The sequence below is a fragment of the Conger conger genome, chromosome 7, assembly GCF_963514075.1.
Source record: "Conger conger chromosome 7, fConCon1.1, whole genome shotgun sequence".
NCBI lineage: Eukaryota > Metazoa > Chordata > Actinopteri > Anguilliformes > Congridae > Conger > Conger conger.
Window position 1 is genome coordinate 26,646,442 of NC_083766.1, and position 23,064 is coordinate 26,669,505.

General features: G+C 44.5%; 1 protein-coding gene across 3 annotated transcripts in view; it reads left to right on the top strand.

Moving 5' to 3' along the window:
- Positions 1-205: 205 nt before the first annotated feature.
- Positions 206-23,064, top strand: part of LOC133132975 (gamma-aminobutyric acid receptor subunit beta-2) — a 74,427-nt gene continuing 51,568 nt past the window's right edge. For all 3 annotated transcript variants that reach the window (XM_061248830.1, XM_061248828.1, XM_061248831.1), the window contains exons 1-3: positions 206-329; positions 449-540; positions 1,309-1,376. In XM_061248830.1, the coding sequence (XP_061104814.1) occupies positions 247-329; positions 449-540; positions 1,309-1,376 (243 nt within the window). In that variant the 5' untranslated portion in view covers positions 206-246. The remainder of the gene's footprint in view (positions 330-448; positions 541-1,308; positions 1,377-23,064) is intronic.

Below are 23,064 nucleotides of genomic sequence, written 5' to 3' on the forward strand. Positions count from 1 at the left end.
AGCTGCGTAAGGGCGATCTTTTTATCTAAGCATTTTCAACCCATCAGACAGACTTGTTTTATTCTTCGCTTTCCCCTTTAAATTTTTTCTCTGCCACAGAAATTGCTCTACCACCAGCATCAGCAGCCGCGGCTCCTTGATGTTGTGGTAGAGTATGCGCATGCGCTCCACATTGGAATTACTGCACTGGCCAGAATAAGTTGGATCTCGTCTGTCTTCACTGAAATCCAAAATCATATCAAAACTATGGCGATGTTAAGAATTAGGAAAAGGAGCTACTTTGGGGTTTGGACCTTTCCATTAATTGTGGCTGTGGTGTGTGCACAAAGGTAAGTCGTCAGATTACATGTTCCTCACTTTGTGTGACTGTATATACACTATATTTAATACTTCAATATTTCATATAGAAAACACTGCATCTAAGAATGTACCTCTTTCCTTCCTCTAGTGTCAATGACCCTAGCAATATGTCACTGGTAAAAGAAACAGTGGATAGACTGTTGAAAGGATATGACATTCGATTGAGGCCAGATTTCGGAGGTAATGAAAACGATTTATACGGATTCTAATTGAATGCTTTATTATTAGCCATTTATCGTGTTCAATGTGTGTGTAATTGTGTGAATCGGTAAATAGCGAGGCTCATGCTAAAGTTAAGCGCACATACCTCCCAATTGCTAAGCTATGTGTGTATCAATCGGGCCAGATCTCCGATAAACGGTCAGTGATCATTTCACATGTCTAAAACGGCACGGAGTGACCTGTTTATAACACATTTAATAGCGGTGGATTATTAAACTTGTAATTGGGCTACTGTAAAATCCAACTTTGACTGTAAGCGACAATGACGACTGAAAATCCACCTGCATCATTATTTTGTCTGGCATTTACTGTTTGCACCTTAAGTCCAGGGTGAGCTTTGTACTCAGGTAGTAAATGCCCTTTAGAATTTGGGGATGGTTTTAATACTGATCCTTACGAATACGATCTGAAATTAAAACAGCTAGACGCGAACCATTTTCTTTGGGGGTGGTATTTGCATGTAATACACATGCTAGCTGTTTTTCCACTTAAGATTGGGGGGTATTGTGCACGTTATCGATTCTATTTCTAATGTCACGTTGGGCATTCGATGTGTATAGGTATTACCTGTTTGTTGATGAGTTCAGTGCTAATGGCTAATGTGCAGTTACGCATCTGTATCGGCAGCTTACAAGCTGAAATATAGGTTATGTGCAAGCCACATTTTGTGAAGGAATAAACAAGTTCTTGGCGGATCACGTTGCGAACCATTTTGTTGGTTTGCAGGTACGCCGGTTGGAGTGGGAATGAATATAGACATAGCCAGTATAGACATGGTATCTGAAGTCAATATGGTAAGTACTCAATCATTGCCTTTTCCTAATGATCTATCAATGTAGCCTGATGTCCAAATGTTTCAATTCAACGCTTTCCCGTGAGGTAGACCTGTTCACATGTACAAAGCACCTCAGTACAAAAATCAGTAGGCGACCAGCACTGCTGTTCACGCATTAGCCTATCTGTACTTGCATTGCTAATTCGCTGATTATGACGATTGGGAGACACTGATTTCCTCTCCTCGAAATAAACGGAATATGTGTGTTATGTTACCATTATAATGCTGTCTAATTCATTTTTCTGCATTCACCGGCCTTAATTAAATTTTGAGAAAAAAAAAAAAAAAAACGCCACACGCATACGCAAGCACACACACATACACACGGCCGTGTGTATTTATACAGTTCCCTTGTCCTCCAATTTCCCTGTTTACCGGTTACGCACACCCGTGTCCTTCTAAGACGACTAAAATGTGAGTAGCCTACGTGAAACCGCAAGAGTGTTCACTGCCAGGCTTCCCCTTTTAAATCCGGTTCATTATGGAAGTGCGTTTTTTCAAGGAGGACCCTGGATGCTTAAAATGGCAGGCAGCTACTGGAGATATTTCAGCACAATGATTTTAGTTTATAACCCACCGTACGTCGTTCGCAGTAACCGACAGCCTGGAAACATAACAGTTGCGGAAACATATGTAACAGCGATTCTGATGGAGTAGCTCGCTGCGTGAGGAAAGTTTTGCCTCATGCAAGAGCATCCCCTAGTGATGACTATTTAGAATTGCACTGAAACACAATTCTGTGACGGTTGTTTTTAAAAAAAAAATCTTTAAAAAGTATACAAATTAATTTAAAAATAGGTTGGTTTTAACGCGTTATGTAGGCCTATTGAACGTTGCACATAACTCATATACTTAAACATATGTTCAGTCTGTCTTCCCCCTCCCTTGAATCAGAATGTATTTCACTATGCAATATTAGTTTTGTCATCATTTGAAAACCACAAAATAATCAAACCTCACTAATCAATAGTGGACAGATCTTCTTGTTAGTATGCTCTGGGGAGTAGAATTCACACATCTTATCTCTAATGATCTCTATCTCAACTGATTCAACCTTAGATTGTGAAAACCGTATATTCATGTTTACAAATATGTAATTTGCTCTTCATTCAAAGTGAAAATGTACAGTGATCATGATCTTTGCTCTCCTGTTCTATGAATTGTCCATATTTCATTTCATAATGATACATCACATTTGTACATGCTGTTTGTTGAAAATGACATGTTTCTCTTGTGTATACCTTTAAAATAACAGCCCCCCACAAAAAAAAACTGTATATCATGTAATTTCTGTATTAAAAAAAAAATGTATCCCATGTCTATTTTGAGAAAGGGATTAAGACATTATGTTTGCACAGGAAAACCTGCTTTCCTCTGAAACTACTACATTTCTTCTGAAACTTGGTAGGCCATTACAAAGAAACAGCACAAAAGTTATTTTCTTCACTTTTGCAACAACCAAGACAGCCAAATGAAGAACCTGACTGCTTTGAACATTGTCACATGACTCCATATTTATCTGCAATAGGTCCTCGCTGGGTAGCCCAGAACAGGACCACGGCAATCATCAACCTGATGGCATCTATCCCCAGAAACCTAACGCACATTAATCTGGATTAAACACTTATCTCAATGTGTGACCAAACTGAGTGAGCCAGAAAGGTGACATCACACAACTCCCCCATGGCAAAGTGGCCTTTCCTCTGTGGTTCTCCACGGCAGACGTTCCCCGGGCCTCTCTGTAACGCACAAAGTTGGCTTCGTTTGTGCGCCCGCGTGTTTAATCCCCTAATAAGCGCAGAATCCGCACGCTTCGCCGCCTCAGCTGCTGAACGCGGCACCTGGGTTATTGTTTTAGATAACGATTTACCCTTTAATGCTTTCAGCAAATATGCGCAGAAACTATTACCGATGGGCGGTAATCCGCAGAGCGGAGTTGGCAGTGAACACAGAGGTGGCTTGTTGTTGGTTTGTGTCTGTCCCTTCTGCATTGTGACTGCTGTGCTCATAAGGCTTTCTCCCCCTTGTTTTGCTGAGTCTCAATTCAGCAATGGCCAAAACACTTTTACCATGCCTTATGCCTTCTGACTTAGTAAGGGGAAAGGCTACTTTAGTCACTCCACTGCAAACTTATCAGTGTTAAATCAACTCCAGTAGCAGTTGATTGAAGTTTAGGCCACTTGTACTCTATTACATTTAAAAAATATATCTCTTGTCAGAGTTGATTTTGCACTCAAGGCTTTGCTGTCTCTTGTTGATAAATGATCTGTGAAATGCATTGTGCTATGGTTTCACCTTACAGCGATGTGTGCATCGCGAGGGGTTTTCCGGTGCCGTAATGTCTGGTTGGAAGAGCTCCCCACCTCTGGGACAGTGGGCTCTGGCAGGCAGGGGTGCTGTATGGGGGGGTAAAGTTAGGAGGATTCCCACAGGGGCCCTCAGAAACGGTGTGGTAATTGTGCAGGGAGGGAGTGAGTGTGGTGGTGAGGCCCAGGGTGAGATCTTTTCACAGGGCCCAGAACCAGGCTAACAGGCCCGGATAATGAGTGAAGTCACAGATGCAATGGTGTGGTGGGGGAATCGGAGGGTCACAACCCCACCCCCAAATATTACAAAACAGGCCAAATAACCATCCCCCTAATAATATAGCACAATGATGATAAAATTCATTTCATGTAATAAAGCAACAGGGATACATATTAAATGTCCCCTTAGAATTCACTAGAAATTATAGTCTCATTGCTGTACTTTAAAATTCTCCCTGGGGTGGGAATGCCCCCAGACCCCCCAAGACGGTTGGAATTATTGGGGTCTATGTATGTCAACCCCCTCGATATTCAAACTGAAGTCACGCCCTTGCACAGACGTGTGTCTCCCAATGCTATTCACCATGCTCCCCTGAGAAACCCCAGTGTTAACTCTCACCCAGATGTGGGGAGAGGGTGATAGTCAGGATGATAGTGATGATGGTGATGATAGGGGGCAGATATAGCAGGGATTCTACTGATCAAATGGACCGTGGTCAAATATGTAATTGTTTTGGATTCAAATACTTTTCTGTGCTCAGTTGATCTTGCCTGGTGCAGTTGAGCTAACCAAGAGGACCAGAAGGCGGGATTTGCACTTTCGGAAGTATTTCATTGGTTCCAATCCACCAGACAAGCTCAGTAATGCGTAGAAAAGTATTTGAATCCAATAGACGTATTTGACCCAGGTCTGCTACTGATGTAGAGTTGCTAACACAGAGTTACACCCTCTGTGCATCTTCTTTGTTTGGTAGCTTCCCATTACATTTGAGCAGATGCTCTTTGTTTTGCATATCTGTTCATATGGCTGGATGTTTACTGAAGCAAGTCAGGCCCAAGGGCACAAGGGCAGTGTCCTACCTGGGAATCCAACCTGCAGCCTTTGGGCTATAGGCTCGGTTCTCTCACCATTACACTACCCTGCCCCCGTTCGTGCCGCTGACCGGCCGCAGACACTGTGAGCTCATTAGCACAGAGATGGCTGCTCTGCCTCTGGAACGCAGGCCTCAGGCGGAGCCCTGGCGACGGGCTGGACTTCACCGTGTCACGTGCGTGGTTTCCGCCTGCCAGGTTTAGGGCCTGCTCCTAGTGGGGGATGGGGATGGGGGGGATGTGGGGGGCGGGTTATGGGGTGCTATCTCCGCGTGCCTACTGAGGCCCCCAGCCATGACGGGATGCTGGGCGGTGTGAGTCCTTCGGCCGGGCGGGAGCCTGCTCTTGGGCGAGGCGGAGTCGCTGGTTGGAGTCGGATTGGGGGTTGGGGGGAAGGTCATGCTCGTTGGCGGTTTGGGGTTTGGGTGAGTCACGGGGAGTAGAAAATGAACAGCAGCTAAAACAAACAAGCAAGCGAACAGACACACAAAGGAAGTTGACGCACGCTCACCGCACGCACGCATGCACACGCGCACACAGACGCATAAACACACACACACACACACTCACACAGGCACAGGGTGCCAGAGGGGCCAGTCACTGTATTGCAGCTCTGTACTGCAGATGTAAGGAAAAGAAAACTGACTGAAGACTTTGTGAGAGGTCTTTCTTTTTCTGTCTTTCTTTCTTTCTTTCTCTCTTTCTTGCAAGAATCTTAAGATGCGGCATTTGCCCCACCTACATTACTGACAAACACATTCACAGTCATCGATTGGGCAACAGTCTGACCAAGGCTTCTACAATCAGAATTTCTGTGGGGATTTGTCGAACTGGAGGTTAGCTAAAGGATATGTCATGATCCCCAGAGGAAAAGAAAAGAAAAATAGCTTTTTTTATTCCAAAAACGCATGAACACAGTTATTGATATAGGTCGAGGTCAAAAACCTATTGATCAGAAAAGAAAAACTCTGAATCCATTTTTTACCGTTTGTTGCAAAAACAAGACATCAGTGTTCTTCTGAGAAATACGTATTTACTGAAGTATTCACAGTGCAGTATGTCAAAAATGGTACAGTATATTTTACTATGGGAGTAAAATGGATCTAATTAAATCAAGACACGATTGAATCCCTTGGCTATATTGTTAATAATTTATGAATGATGTATTTAACAGTGGTACTTGGTGAATCTGAGAATGACATTAGCAGGGCTGTAGCCATTTCCTTCTGCTCCACGTGAAGAAGGCAAGCCATAACCATTTGGTCAGACTCAGAGCCCCCTGTCATCAAGAATTTGTAATTAAGGCATGGTAAAGACATTGGATAGCAGTTTTTTTGTTGTTGCCTTAAGTCCAACTCAGAAAGGATTTAATTTGTTTACTTCTGGCTAAAGACTTTCCTCTTCACTCAATCATGTACTTCTGAAGACATTAGGCTCAGATGAAGATTACTACATAAACCAACAGGGTATTTTGTGATGAGCTAATGGGTCTGAGCTGTACCAAGTCACACTCGTGTACCCTGAAGCCAGTGTTGACACAGAGACAAGACGTTATTTTATTGGACTGTTCAACAAGTTTGAGAATATGATTTTACTGTAAGTGTCCTGCCAGTGCAACAATGTGGACACAGTGCTGTTGGAGGTGCTGTTTTGTTCAGGCGAGATGGTAAAATGAGGTCTGGACTTGCTGTGGTCTACAGTGATCACATCATGCTTATTGCTTAGGGAACAGGCTCCTTGGTTTCCTGGCTAAGTTCTCAAGTTGCCACCGAATCATCCTCCATTTTAATTGGATAAAAAATGTATCTCCCTCTCCCGCTGATGTACAGTGAATTTTCGAACACAAAATGGCCGCCGTGCACCACCCAGGCGGGTGCTACACATCGGTTGTTGAGGAGGGTTTCCCCCTCATCACTGTAAAGCACTTTGAGTGTGGAAAAGTTTTAAGCAAGGTATTGCAAGGTATTGTTATTTTGTTGGGCTTTTTTTTCTCTTAAAATATCCTGCAAGAGCTTTTATAGTAGCTAATCATAATGGCTCAAAGATACTAATTAAGGAAAAGAGGCCTGTTCAGTGTTTATTCTCTGCCTACTGAACTGAGAAACCTGAATCTCCAGTAACTCCCCACCCACTCCCCTTCCTTAACGCAAACTCAAACTGTTTAACGATGAAATATGAAGCGCAATCCCACCCAAGTGTTTTGCAGTAATGAGTAATTGCCTTATAGATGTTGGGTGAATAAAGACGCTGGGCTATTTGTCGGAGACAGTGGAGAGGTACATGCAGATGAATTTGTGATGGAGAATGGCTTAGGTTGGTTATGAGGAAGATGATTATAAACGACCCCGGTGGTCGTGAGAAGCAGTGCCCAGCGTTCAGCTGACGAGGTGCCCTCCGTTGACCCATAGTGTTGTCCTATTTCATATTTTATGCGTAAGTGGTGCTCTGAAGCTCTCAGAGAACCTCGGCCCGAGAGGTGCAACGCTACTGACCCGAGTTCACAGGAATGAGGCTTAATTAAAAATGCTCGAGAATGTTCTGGAACCTCAGTAATGAATGGCGGAGACGTTGCTCGAAAGCGTTTTTCACACCGTAAGCGCGGCATTCCGCGGCGGTTGTCAGAGACCAAGGCCTAGCCGCCTGAGCGACTTGTGTTGCTCCATCATCCTAATGACAAGCAAGGAGTGACGATTGGCCTCTTTTGGCAGGGAGGATAACACACTTACAACCATTATTAGTCAGCGCCTCTCATTCATTACCTCCGAGGTTGAAATGATGGCACGTTCCTTGCTGATGGGAATATCGGCGTTAAGTGCTGGATAATGACCAGAACAATAAACTGTAATAGTCTTGTGCATGTTAGCTGAGTTGCTCAAATGGATCCGGTATTCGATAAAATTAATCCACGCAGATGTAAAGTCCTTGTGAGCGAATAAATACTACATTTACTGTATAAAAACATGGTAAACTGATGTTATATCTCCTACTGATTTTTTTAAACAGAAAAAAATAATGCATTTAGTGCGTTATTGAAAACCTGCAACAGATATTTTCCAATGTTAATTTTACAATATTGTCCCAATTGTTGGAAATAATCTGTCTATTGTCATCTGGACTGAGTTTGTGAGTTGGGATTTTTGTATTGTGTGTTTTTTTTTGTGTTGTTTGAGAACATTTTTATGATGAAATGCCAGCTAGGTGTTTTGGTGAAAAAGTGGCCAAGTTTGACTGAAATGTGAAAGCCTTGTAGCCAACTAGAATATAGCCAGACAACCTAGACTTATATGGCGGTGGACGTCTAGAGTAGATTCCAGCTTTTTCTCATTGGGAATATGTGTGAAAGATAAGGATATCACGACATCCTGGTAGTACTGGATTTCGTTTTCAGTGCCTGCAAAATATATTTTTTGTCTGTCTGTCTATCAATTTATCTATTTCTGTCTGTCCTACAATGCTATTCAAAGCACATTTGATCATATATGTCGTTTAAATGTAGAAACTAAGTCTTCATTTCTTGTGGAAAACATGCTACCTTTTTGACAATAAAAGGACCATGAAAGAACTTCTCCGGTGGCTGTTCATATCTATATCTATCCATCCAAACTTTCCGTGTGTGAACTGCATGGCCATGGTGGATGTTCAGGCTCTCAGAGTATTTCAGTTGGAAGGTTTATTCATGTGTGTTTGTCTCAGCCATGAGGCCCAGAGGCAAAACCTGTCACGTGGGAAGCCATTTCATTTCCTCCTGCCAGTTAACTGCGCCCAGTATCAGTGTCTGGGGTCCGCGTTGCTCAAAAGCCATTTACCTCCAGTCTACTGCACCTGGTTTAGCCACCTGAGAATGGAGCGAACATCAGGCTTTCAGAACGGAGCATTAACTCAAGTCAGCTGCCCATATTTATTTATATGCATGAATTGTTACACAGAAAAAAAGGGATGATGTGCTTGCTGAAGGCAGGATGTCGTAGTACGATGTCACAACAAAAGCGCTGTATCAATTGGAGATTACGTCACAATCAAGCGTTTTAGTCGATGATGATGTAAGAGTATGATATGATTGTGGGTCATTTTGCTACAAAGGAGTGCTCTGCCTGTTACTGGGCAAAAAAAAAAAATGAATGGAAGTGAAGGGGGACATTTTGCAGTTACATCTTCATCTGATCTCCATGCAGTTATGCTGCTATATGCTAGTGGTGGTTAAGCTGAGTCACACCCTCATGAAAGACACTATATACATCTACTGCTTCCTTCTGGTCTTGAGGCTGGGCTTTCAAGACACTGTGCCCATAATTACGAGCATCTGCAGTTTAGTGTGAAAGCTCACACTGTGTCTCTCATTGTTATTGTGGATGTGGCATATCAGCATTGGCCAATCAAAAACATGCAGAGGAGGGCAGATAATGATAACCGCTGAGTTTTTCTGCAGCGGTTTCAGAGCACCGCTGGCCTTAACTACGGACACTAAAGTGTTGTCCACGGTATGCTTATTAATTGGTGAACAGAGTGGAGTGAAGAACATTAACTCGGCCCTCTCCGTGCCGCACGTTTTCTCAAATTGTCCTCCAGAGCCGAAATAATCGTTATCAGGCCTCAATACAATAACAAAACGACGAAGAATATGGTTGACGAGGCGATTTGAAAGCACCAGACGTGGTAAAGTAGCTCCTTGCCAATACGAGCGGTAGTTTGTACAGCACATTTCTCTGACTTCCCCTTCAATATTAATCCTGGGCATCCCAGAGGAAGCCTCATTGATATTGCAGGATAAACTAGACTTCTAAGAAGTTTAATTAAAAACAAAAGTACTTGAAAGTTTTCTGGATGATGGGGGGGAAAAAATGTAGCTAACCGTTTCAGCCGGTAGTTTCCCAAGGAGAGACTTAGTGTCCTCCAAACGGCGGTAAATTTGCCGAAGTTCAGGGCTGATAGATCTGAGTAGGCATCCTTGTGAACTCCTCAGTGTGCTCTTAGGTGATGCATTTGCAATGCTAATGCATTCTCCAGCCAAATCCTCCATCTTCCCTGCCTGCTCCTTCCAGCACTGACCTTTATATATTCACAATAATGTATTTGAGATTTATTTTGTTCTCTGTCAGTTTTCTGCATGTTGCCAGATTTAGGATTCAAATCTTAATGTAAATGGAGACATATGTTTGTAGCTGTGCAATTTTTTCTTATAGGAATATTATTTAACCAGCATGCCTTCGGGTTGGGGCTAAGTGATATGCTAATTATTGAATATTGTTTTCAGCAGAATAATGAACATGGTGCATGTATGTGGTGCATTGGTTTTCTTTCATCTTTTATTTTATTTTTTATTATACCATATATATTCCATATATATGATGGAAACATCTAAACATCAATTTCAGAAGAAGAAGCTTCTGTTATCTATTGGATGTTCATAAGACAGCCCATTAGCAGCAAGGCTGTACAGCTTGCATGTGATCCCATGTGAGTGTGTGTTGTGTGTCCACAATATAAGAAATGTAAGCAAATAGCTGTAATGAGCTGTGTGCAGTGTGATGCATAGTGTAAGTTCAGCTGCTGGGTGTGGAAGATGTAATAATAATAATAATAATAATAATAATAATACATTTTATATATCAATTGCCTTCCTCAAACGAAGGACACTTTGATTACAGGATAAAACGATATCCAACAGAAAACATACAAGATACCATAAAAAAGTAAATTGATAAAGATGAATAAATAAATTACTGGTATGAAAAGCAAAACCAGGAGAGGAGGAAGCGAAGGAAAAGGGAAGAAAAAAGTGAAGTAGGAAAAACCCAGGGCACTGAGCGGGGAAGTGTTGGGAAGAGGTCGGTTTTTAAGTGGGATTTTATGTTTTTTCCCATCCTTGGAGTAATACAGAACTGCTTGCTTTCCTCTTGAGGAAATGGCTTCCCGCATTCCATCAAAAATCTATGACACTCTCGGTTGGCCGTCTTGTCAAGGATGGGCTTTACCCAAGTAATAAATATACGTTGATGATCTATAGGGTACATGATACGCTCAATAAAGATGATTGAAGGCACACAACCCTGCCAACCAGCTATTATCTTCATGGTTCGTGTTTGGCATGGTAAGATGTCTATCGGCTGACAGACTGTGGGATCTGCTGCTGGTGCCACTCAGCGTGTGTGTGTGTGTGTGAGTGTGTGTGTGTGTGTGTGTGTGTGTGTGTGCATGGTGGGGCGGGGGGGGGGGTTTCATTACTGGCTACAGATAAGGGCTCTATAGGTGTCATGTTTGGTCAGTCAATAATTGTCATTGGGGCTACTTCCGAGTTGTGATATTCCGTCTTTCATTTCAAGAGGTTTGATCATCAATGTCGGCAAGGTAATATGTGTCTGCACTACACAGACACACACACACAAAGCTAATGAAACAAACGGCAGAGCTACCTGCTTCAGAGGCAGTTGTTGTTTGGAAAGGAATGGTTACTTTGGCACATTAATTAGGTCTGGAGTACAGCAGGCAGTCCTCCGTCAAGAATAGCGTGATGATCCTTTTGAAGCTCGGAAGAGGCTCCCTGATGAATGGGCTGACCTCACAGAAGGCTTTTTCTGATCTCAGTCCTCACAGATCTCCGCCTGGCTCATGTGTAAAGATGCTGCAGTATCCAGCTCTGACCTGCCTGTGTCACAGCTAGCCTAGCTCATGCAGTATCCAGCTCTGACCTGCCTGTCTCACAGCTAGCCTAGCTCATGCAGTATCCAGCTCTGAGCTGCCTGTCACACAGCTAGCCTAGCTCATGCAGTATCCAGCTCTGACCTGCCTGTCTCACAGCTAGCCTAGCTCATGCAGTATCCAGCTCTGACCTGCCTGTCACACAGCTAGCCTAGCTCATGCAGTATCCAGCTCTGACCTGCCTGTCTCACAGCTAGCCTAGCTCATGCAGTAATGCTGCTCGACTTCAAATCCTTCCAAGATTCACATGACTTCAATGTTCGATAAAATTCAGCTGGTCTGTTGTCCGGTAACAAACTATACACTGGATAGATAGATCATTGATTATTATCATTTATATTTTGTTTTATTAATCTCTGCCCTGACTCCCTCACAGATACTGACTGAAGCTATCTTAGCTCATGCTGTAATCTTGCTCTACGTCATGGTCGTCTGACTTCAGTGTACGATAAAACCATATTTATGTTTATATTTTTAAATTTTTTTTCAATGTTTTATTTCCTTAAATGCAAGCCGTTGGAATGATAGGAGAAAAAGAGTGTCCCTCCCAGTGGAACTGTACCAGTGTAATGTGACCGTTTGTGACCCCCTCTTTAATACAGTGATACCGTGGCTGTGACTAGAGCTAGCCGCTAGCAGCCCGTAGAATAAGCCTGCACTGGAGGGGTGTGATTACCCACGCCACTTTTAGCATTTACAGACAGGCATCCATCAGCCTTGTCATGACTAATCACTGATGGATGCTGTCATAATCGCCAGGGAGTCCAACTCCATGCCTCCTCTTCATCTTGTGTCTCTGGACCAACATGGTTGTGAGAAGATTAGTGTCATCGTAGGCAGAAAACCCAATATGTCCAGCTCTCCCATCACAATATCTATTGATTAAGTTCTCCCATCTTGACTTTTATTCAGTTAATGTTCCTCTTCAAGACAGCCATGCAGGGCTATGAACTTGTTCTCTCTTTGCTCTGCCAAAGCTGACATACACTCACCGAGCACTTAATTAGGAACATTTTTACTTTATTACACCTACTTATTCATGCGATTATCTAATCAGACAATTGTGTGACAGCAGTGCAATGCATACATTCATGTAGACAATCAGGAGCTTCAGTTAATGTTGGACCGTGGAATGATTGTTGGTTGGTGTTGGTTTCTGAGTATCTCAGAAACTGCTGATCACCTGGGATTTTCACGCGCACTAGTCTTTAGAGCAAAAAAATAGTGCAAAAAAACAAAAATAAAACCAGTGAGCTGCAGTTCTGCAGACAGAAACCCTTGTTAATGAGAGACGTTTGAGGAGAATGGCCAGACAGGTCAAAGCTGACAGTAAAGAATCACACATTACAACAGTGGTATGCAGAAGAGCATCTCTGAACATACAACACATCATGACTCTGAAGTGGATAGGCTACAGCAGTAGAAGTAAAAAAAAAAAGTCTAAAATAAAGTGCTCAGGGGGTGTAGATCTAGTAGTGGAGAGTAGTACTTTTAACCCATAAAACACATCAGCAGTGTTAGTATATTTAACCCTTTAAAGTGTATTTGTAAATTGTATTTATTCAAAATCAGTGTTGTAGAACTCCATTACTTTTAAATAACCAGTAGTAATTGTTACATCAACATAAGAATGTTTGAGTCAAATATGTAATTATTTTGGATGTGTGCGTTATGTAGACAATGTACTCGTATGTGCATGCAGAGAATTATCACTGACGTTCAAGTCACTGGTTAGTCCTTCAGTCACTGATGTGCGTGTGGAGTTATCTCAACGTGTGAGGTGTGGACTTGTGAGAAGTAAACGGGGCGTTGCACAGTGTGGCTAATCAGAAGCAGCGGACGGCAGCCAGGAGATAAGATCCCAGTGGTGGGCGCTGAGACAGTGCAGCTGAGACGCTGCTGCTTTGTCCAAACTCGTACCTGTTCCTCCTCAGGGAGCCACGGCGATAACACTCAGATGTGCTGAAGTGGCCTTTTCTCCCTTTCCCCTTTTCCTGTTCCGCACCCTTTTACAATTCCTAAAAAGTTGTACTTTTATTATTTTCTTTTCCAAGACCTCCACTCCCCTCCCCACCTCGCTGTCTCACGTGTTATTGTGCATCTCTCTCTCTCGCCATTTCCCCTCCTTCCACCTATGTGCTCTTTTGGGAATCCTGCCTCCATGCTTTGATCAGTAGAACCAGAAACAGGCGCCATTTTGGCTCTGAAATGACAGGCAAAATGACACGGAGGCCATGATGGCGGAATGGCATTAGATGGGCACAGGAATTATGGGTATTGTAGTACAATTTTGATCGAGAGGATGTCTCCATTGGAGCAAAACATAAACAAAAAAGAAACAAGAAATGCTATCTCAAGCCCTAAGAGGAATAATGACAGATATGTCTTGATGTCAAAGAGGTACATCAATAAAATCTCTGTCCCTCTGTGTGCTGTCCTCTGCCTGCAACCCCATTGGCCTCGTTAGTCCATAGGATATCCGTCTTTTTGATGAGACGTTAAAACCGAGGTTCTGACTCACAGTGGTCATTAAAGATCCAATGACACTCTTCACAAAGAGTAGGGGGTTCCCCAGTGTCCTGGGTAAATTCCCAACCCTGGCTCATTTAACCTATCACCTTCTCTCCCTCTCCACCTCAGCTGGTGTGAGTTTTCTGGCGCAAAATAGCAGCCATGCGTCACCCAGGTGGGTGCTACACATTGGTGGTGGTTGGGGCCAGTTTCCCCCTTATCACTTTAAGCACTTTGTGTGTCTAGAAAAGCGCTATATAAATGTAAAGATCGATGAATCTATCTATCTACACTCGGTGAGCACTTTATTAGGAACATCTGTACACCTACTTATTCTTGTGATTATCTAATCAGCCAATTGTGTGGCAGCAGTGCAATGCATGAAATCAAGCAGATCAGGAGCTTCAGTCAAACACATCAGCATCACATCGGCTAAAGCGACGAACTGATTTTGTGGGAATTTCACGCAATTTCTCCTTGTGCAAAGCCTGACTGGGGGCTTGCCAATTACAATGAAAACCACAGACAGTTCAAACAAAGGATGTGTTGAAAATAATTTAACAAGAAGACTATTTATATCCCCACATTCACCCACACATATAATAGCATACGTACATACACTTCAAGTGTTAAAATATGCAGGATAAGATGGGGAGCTGTTAACTTAGGCACCCTGGGTTGTATTAACATGTTAAATTGGATGTACAGCTATTATATTTAATATTCGAAGAGTTTTTCTAAAATTAGAATTATGTAGATTTTTATTAAATTAAGCGTTTAATCTAATACATTTAATTGAAGAAATTAGGGGAGAGAGCACCTTGTATTGTTGGAAGGCAAGTTCAGCTAAGTTCAGTCGAGCCTGTGATTCTGTTTTTGCAGTGCGCTAGAAAAGTCTTTGGAAGGCTGATGCAGTCGTTTTAGGCTGTTGGGGGAGGGAGGGGGGGGCTGTTTTTAGCCCCCAGTACTTGCAGTTGCATATCCTGGAGACACAACTGAGTCCATGCCCCCCATCCCCCCACCCCCCCGGTCCTGGAGGGGCGTCAGGGAGGCAGAAGGAGAGACATTTTGTTTCAGCTCCGCATACCCTCGGAGCTGGAATAAATCCCACTCATGAGATCATGCAGGAATAGGAGCCAGTGTTTTAAAAGAGGCTTTGAGATGGTGTGATTCTAAACTGACCTTCACGTGCCCTTTCTTTTTTTAACAATTTCGCCTTCGTTTAATTTTAGTTTAATTTTAAATTCATATTGAATCATAGGCATTTTTGTAAAACCAAAAAAACACACATATACACTGAGATGCATAAATACACACATGCACGCACACATGCACATGCACACACACACACACAAACACACACACAGGGGGGCAGGTGATGGTAGTGGGGGCCTTGCTAGAACAGGGCAGGGGGGCAGGTGATGGTGGTGGGGGCCATGCTAGAACAGGGCAGGGGGGCAGGTGATGGTGATGAGGGCCATGCTAGAACAGGGCAGGGGGGCAGGTGATGGTGGTGGGGGCCATGCTAGAACAGGGCAGGGGGGCAGGTGATGGTGGTGGGGGCCATGCTAGAACAGGGCAGGGGGGCAGGTGATGGTGGTGGGGGCCATGCTAGAACAGGGCAGTGGGGCAGGTGATGGTGATGAGGGCCATACTAGAACAGGGCAGGGGGGCAGGTGATGGTGGTGGGGGCCATGCTAGGACAGGGCAGGGGGGCAGGTGATGGTGGTGGGGGCCATGCTAGGACAGGGCAGGGGGGCAGGTGATGGTGGTGGGGGCCTGTAGGCCTGGGGGGAGGCAGACTGTGCTGTCTGCTGTTGGTGGTCCGTTGCCAGGGCGACCAGAGGGTTCTGTGTGTCTCACCAACAAACCCCACGGCACACAGCTAAGGCCGGGCCAGAACTCTGCTGGAGGAATCTGAGAGAGAGCCCCGGAATGTCAGACCCTATGAGCACACACACACACATATGCATACACACACACACACACACAGTACACACACAGACACACATGCATACACACACACACACACACAGTACACACACATACACACACACACCCACACATGCATGCACACACACAGACAGTACACATACACACACACACGCACACATACAGTACACACACATACACACACAGACACACACACACACACACATACATGCACACACTCATACTGTAGACACAGATGCATGCATACACACACAATGCCCCACACACGCACAAAACCACACGCACACACACATGCATATTTGGCGCTATTCATATCAGCGCTAATGACTAATGAAATCACGTCTTTAAGCAGTAAAACTGATTATATTCTTATCGCTGCTCGCCATTGCTGCTGCTGCTTTTTAATCTACCACCCCTCGCACTGAAATGACTTCCAAATGCCTGCTGGAGAAAGACGGTTATTTCGCGAGCAGTTATGCAGATTCCACTGTAATTGTGAGCGAGATGAAGACGATCCGTTTCCACGGCGCCGTGCGCCAGGCTGCGCCTCGTCCGCTTGTTGCCGAGGTAACGTCGCGGATCGACAGCGAGTCGTCTCACACGGCGCGTGGCGCAGCGGCAGCGTCCCGCCTGTCCGTCTTCAGAGCGCGATAATGGCTAAACCAAAGGGGATTATGGGATGTGACAATCGAAAGTGGGTTAATCGCCCACTCGGTGCTACCCACCGAGCCCACCGCCGTGACCTCTGTCGTGTTGCCGTGGTGACCAGACCTTGCCCTCATCAGAAGGTCAGCGCACCCCGTGTACGCCCCGACCACACATCAGATGTCCAAAAAGCGGGACTTACCAAGCCTGAGGTAGAACATGTGTTATAATTGGGCAGAGTCATATTCTGACTGACTTACCAAGCCTGATGTAGCATTATAACGCGTTATAACTGGGCAGAGTCGTATTCTTACTGACTTACCAAGCCTGTTGTAGAACATGTGTTATAATTGGGCAGAGTCGTATTCTGACTGACTTACCAAGCCTGATGTAGTATTATAACGTCTTATAACTGGGCAGAGTCGTATTCTTACTGACTTAGCAAGCCTGTTGTAGAACATGTGTTATAATTGGCCAGAGTCATATTCTGACTGACTTACCAAGCCTGATGTAGCATTATAGCGTCTTATAACTGGGCAGAGTCGTATTCCTACTGACTTACCAAGCCTGATGTAGAACATGTGTTATAATTGGCCAGAGTCATATTCTGACTGACTTACCAAGCCTGATGTAGTATTATAACGTGTTATAACTGGTCAGAGTCGTATTCTTACTGACTTAGCAAGCCTGTTGTAGAACATGTGTTATAACTGGGCAGAGTCATATTCTTACTGACTTAGCAAGCCTGTTGTAGAACATGTGTTATAACTGGGCAGAGTCGTATTCTGACTGTTCAGTATACAGAGTGCTCTCACTCACAGTAGTGTAGTACTGCCATTCTGGCGATGCTGGTGAAGGGAAGACTATATCCATGTTCATATTAATCTATATCAGAGGAGAGTCATTTCAACCTTAATTTGGCACTCCTGATTGTACTAGACAAGTAAAGTTAGTTTTATTATGCCACAATGGGGAAATTAATTTGGCTCCCAACTCGCAACACAAAATAAAAGCAAAAACATTTAACATACAGTACACAAAGAGGAAAGACAGCTCCAGCACACAGATGGTGACTAATAATGGGGAATAAATATGTATTACTGGGGTATGCTTACTTTTTCTCTGCTTGAGTACGCATTACAGAGCCTGATCACGGCTGGGATGAAGGAGTCTGCATAGCGTTTAGTCCTGATCCTGTGCTGAAGGATCCCATTGTCCCTATGACTGGGCCTGCTCAGCTGGCCGTGCAGTGGGTGGCTCCAATCACCAAGAATTACTGTGACCTTATTATCCATTGGTTTAACATAGAGATCTGGTGTATCCCAGTGATTCCACTGGCCAGCCGCAGGACTCCTTCCAGTCTGGTCTGGTCTCCTGCTCTCATGTTTCCAAACATTTTTCCATACGAGGTGAGACGATGAGATGCTTTGGTGCACATCCATTATCCATCCATCCATCCATCCATCCATCCATCCATCCATCCATCCATTATCTGAACCCGCTTATCCTGAACAGGGTCGCAGGGGGGCTGGAGCCTATCCCAGCATACATTGGACGAAAGGCAGGAATACACCCTGGACAGGTTGGCAGTCCATCGCAGGGCACACACACCATTCACTCACGCGCTCATACCTAAGGGCAATTTAGACTCTCCAATCTGCCTAACCTGCATGTCTTTGGACTGTGGGAGGAAACCGGAGTACCCAGAGGAAACCCACGCAGACACGGGGAGAACATGCAAACTCCACACAGAGAGGCCCCGGCCGACAGGGATTCGAACCCAGGACCTCCTTGCTGTGAGGCGGCAGTGCTACCCACTGCACCATCCGTAGCGTTGGTGATAAGGTCTGGTCATGCGCACACACTTTAAGCACTTGTTCACTCACTATAGCAGGTCCTAATGAGCAACTCAGTGAGATCTCTAAGTGTTGAGTGAAGTGTGCTTGGTTAAGATCAGAGTGAAATGCTACAGGACAGTAAATCTCCAGGAGCAGTGTTGGACAGACCTGGTTGAGATCCTGTAAAAGGATATGCAACCTTTATCCTTTAAAGTGTGGAATCAGAAATATGTGATTGGAATGTTCTTAACTGAACATTTACTCCTGCTGATGTAAATATCACGACTGAAAGCAATGGAGGTCTAAACCCCCAAAAATCAAAGGATTAACCAATATTTTCCAGGTACAGTGGGATGAGGAACGTGGATCTGTAGACCGTAAACCAAAACTCCCTGTGGCTCTCACTGACTTCAGTTGGCCTTCACTCATCTATTCATCAAAACAAAATAGTTTGGGGCATTTACAATTCCAACACTCAAATATTGAAGAACCAAGAATGAGAATATTAAATAGGGAAGGCAGGAGAAGACATACATTATGTGTAGAAGCACATTTCTTGACCAGAACAAGGTGCATTAAAATTTATAGTATAAAAATGTATTTGGTTTGGTTTGCTGTGATTTGCTCCTCTTGCTGGAAGACCAAGTGGTCGAGCGTGAAGAAACTCACACCCATACAGCACTCGTTGTGCAGATGGATTGTCAGCCACTCTGGCGGGTGGCCTCCGTGTTGCTACCGCAGTAAAAGATCCTTCCTCCGATGACACGCAAAGCCTACCTATCTGACTTCCTCCCGCAGATAACCAGCACTCCCGGATAATCACGCTTCCACGGACTGGGAATCTGCCTTCAGCTTCCCACGCCGGGAGAAGAGCGATAGCTCTTTCCTTCCGCGCTGGAGTCTAAATTTAGGAGCCTGATCGAGATAGCACTTTCAGATTGAGTCGTTTGGCAGTGTCCTCGCTAGCAGAGGTATCGCTTTACGGCAGAACCGTAACCACGGTTACAACGACGCTTTTTATAGCGGTAACCGTTGCCGAGACCCGCTGCTGCAAGCTGCAGAGCTACAGATAGGGCCCCTGTACACTCAGCAGATGGAGAACACGATGAGACGGATGGCTTATTTTCATCATTCCACTGCCTACATCCAGCACATTACCAACGATCGTTATTGTCAATCTCACTATTAACCCACCCTCAGATACGATCTGCGGAAAGCCATTCCATCTTGTCACAGGTTGCTAGTCTTTCTGCTTTTATGAAGCTTCTGTAATTCTGCTTTTTATCATCTTTTCATTCCATTTCGGGAGCAGCGGGGTGGTGCAGTTAGTAGTGCTGTCGCCTCAAGGCAAGAAGGTACAGAATAACAGCTGGGGGCCTTTCTGTGTGTAGCTGCTCTCCCCGTGTCCGTGTGAGTTTCCTCTGGGTACTCTGGTTTCCTCCCACAGTCCAAAGACATGCAGGTCATCATAGGTTAATGGCAGAGCCTACAAATTACCCTGGGGGTATGAGGAGTGTGTGTGTGAATGGTGCATGGGCCCTGTGATGGATTGGTGACCTGTCCAGGGTGTATTCCTGCCTCTCACCCAGAATGCCTGGGATAGACTCCATCCCCCCTCCCCCCTTTCCACCCTGACCAGGAGTACAGGGTTCAGAAAATGGATGGTCAGATAATTTCATCCATCACTGTGAGGGATGGTGACTGCCTTTTACATTTTTTGGGGGATCCTTGTGTGTTAAACACCCAGAAAACCCTCCAGCTTTCCTTCCATGTCCTCTTGTGGTGTAATTAAACATGGGAAGAAGTGCTTCATCAGCGCATTTAAATCCCTGCAAAATGTGCGATTCGCCGAATGGCCAGCACTGCTTCACCAGTGACTTCCTTCTGCATAAGAGATGCGAAGCCACCGGCTTCCTGGATTACACAGAAGAACAAGCCAGGAGGCAATGGAATGGGGGAAGTAGTGAGGGCATATTTGGGCAACTGTTTACATCAGCAAAAAGAAAAAATGCAGAAAAACAGAGGAGAGGGAGGATTATTTTTCATGTTTAAAATCATGTTTTCTGTCTCTCCTGTACCCTCTGAAATAGCGAGCACATCTGTTGTTTGTAAAAGAGGACATGAAGCAACAAAAAGGTCCTTTTAGGACAGTATAATTACAAGCAGTGGGATTTGTGTGTTTCCAGAATCAACTTTTATGTTTTCAAGCCCCACAGGGGAAGCTGTATGATTTGAATCCTCTGCTGACAGTGTTGGCCAATGAGGCCAAGTCTATTCTTTCCAAAAGAGAGAGAATAGCACAGATCTTATAGCAGTCAGGTATTTTAATTAGCTTTGCGAGTGGTGTGTAGGAAAATCAAATGGATATGCTCGTATCGCTTGTGTGCGTGTGTTTGTGTTTGCTTGTGTGCTCCTTCAGGGTTTGTGAGCGCAGTTGTTTGACTGCAGTATGTGTCATTTTGAGAAGCTCATTAAAATGCATCAGTGCTAGATGAACATGGCTGCTTGGCTCCAGATTGACATTTGAAACAGATTTTAGAGCTTGGCTCCTTCCTGACGCCCGATGCCTCCTCTTCAGTTGGATAGTGGACATCTTACTAGCATGGAATGGGGGGTTTGGAGCAAGGCTCCAGCCACCTTCTTCCATCCCCAAAAGCATGTCATTTATTTAGTTATTTCAGAGAACAAGCGTAGATGCACAGAGAGAGAGAGAGAGAGAGAGAGAGAGAGAGAGATTCTTATAGAGTATATTCTAATAAACAAACATATTACCCTGTTAGTTTTCTTTGTTTCACATCTTCCTTGCCATGCTAAAGCAATACAAATGCATTTTTTCATGCCAATAAAGCACCTTGAATTTTGATTAAAATTTGAGAGAGAGAGAGAGAGTGAGAGAGAGAGAGAGAGAGATTTATGTATGTTCCTGGCAGAAATTGTGTGAGGATTTCAAACAGGGCCAGTCAGACTAAAAGGCACACAGCTGTGTGATTCCGGCGACTCTGAGAGTCCAAACGGGGTTGTCCTTTTATACCCACGAGCCACTTTATCAAGCGGGTTGAGATATTTCTGGCAGAAGACAATATCCAATTGAAAGCGTTCTCTTTCAGGTCACTGCTCTATTAGTATGGAGCTGGAGCTTGCCCCCCCCCCCCCCACAGCTGAAGCAGGCTTACATTCAAACAGGCCCCCCCACCCCCACCATCACATTGCAGAAGCCACATTGCAGAAATACAGTGTTCTTGCAAACCCATTCCCACAGTCACCTGTGACAGAAAGAAAAAAAGAAAAACACAATCCACACTGCTCATATCTATCTTTTCCCCAAAAAAAGTTGCAGCTATTTTTTTCTTTGCTGCAGTCCTGTCGGTCAGTTTGTGCAGTTGGGTAAATACGCCTCTGCACTAGAGAAGTTTTTCTTGCCCTGTGACTCGCCATATGGTTTCGTCTCACACACAAAAGTCATATTTATTTCGTCCCGTCTGTGTCTGTTAGCCGCTTCAGTGACTTTGTGCCCACTTCTCAGATGGAGGATTCATTCCTGTTTACTCTCCTTCTCTCTGTCGCCCACAAGGTGACCTCGTCCCACACTTGGGAAAGTGTCTGTGCTCTGAAGCCTCCTCTTGCTCCTTTAGCTCTCCTTCCTCCGGGCTGCTCCAGCCTGGAGGGACATGGTGCCTCTTCAACAATGTCCTGGTTCAGTGGTGTGTGTGTGTGTGTGTGTGTGTGTGAACACCATCACCATTCACAGAGTGTGTGTGTTTGTGTGCGTGCGTGTGTGCGTGCAAGCGGCGTCCCTGAGCGAGGACGATCCGTATAAACTGGCTTCTGAAACGGGGGCTCACGTGGGCCCTGCGAAAAAATGAAATTAAACCGCGGAATCATGTTTCTCCCCGTGTCGTCCAATTGAGATTTTGCTACACTTCATCAGGATTGAGTTTGCCTTCCCTCAGCCTTCTATAATTCATGAGGAATTTGCTTTTGCTTCTGGTCCAGTTGGACTCTCTTCTGTAGAGAATGCAGTTTCAGAGGGCTTTCAGCTTGGCTCTGGTTGCGTGTGGGAGCACTGTGGCAATGCATCGGCCTACTGCTCTGGGATATGAGGAGGCTGAGCCTTTCCAATACAAATCTCACACTTGCCCCTCTATATACTCACATGCTAGCATGAACACACAATGTACTCATATACTCATACACACACACACAAATGCATACATTTATGCACCTCAGTCCACAAACACACACACAAACACATGCATATTGTATATGCACAGAAGTACACAAACACAAACATGCACATATATGTTACTAAGGGAGGAACTCTCACTCTATACCTGCCAAGCTCATTGCACTGCTCATTGCATGCTTATTTCAGTTTTAGTGTGTTTGTTTTTATTTTTAATATGCCAAGTGGGGACCTGAACCATGTCTACCTAACAAACCGGGGACTTAACCAGCTTGCAGGAGGGCTATGTTATTTCAGATGCCCTTTTGGTTCTTCAGGGGTGGCAATACTTTTATTGGAGAGCACTGTACACACACACACACACAGACGCACACACACACACACAAACGCATGCACTAACAGGTTTATTTTATAAAAACTTTT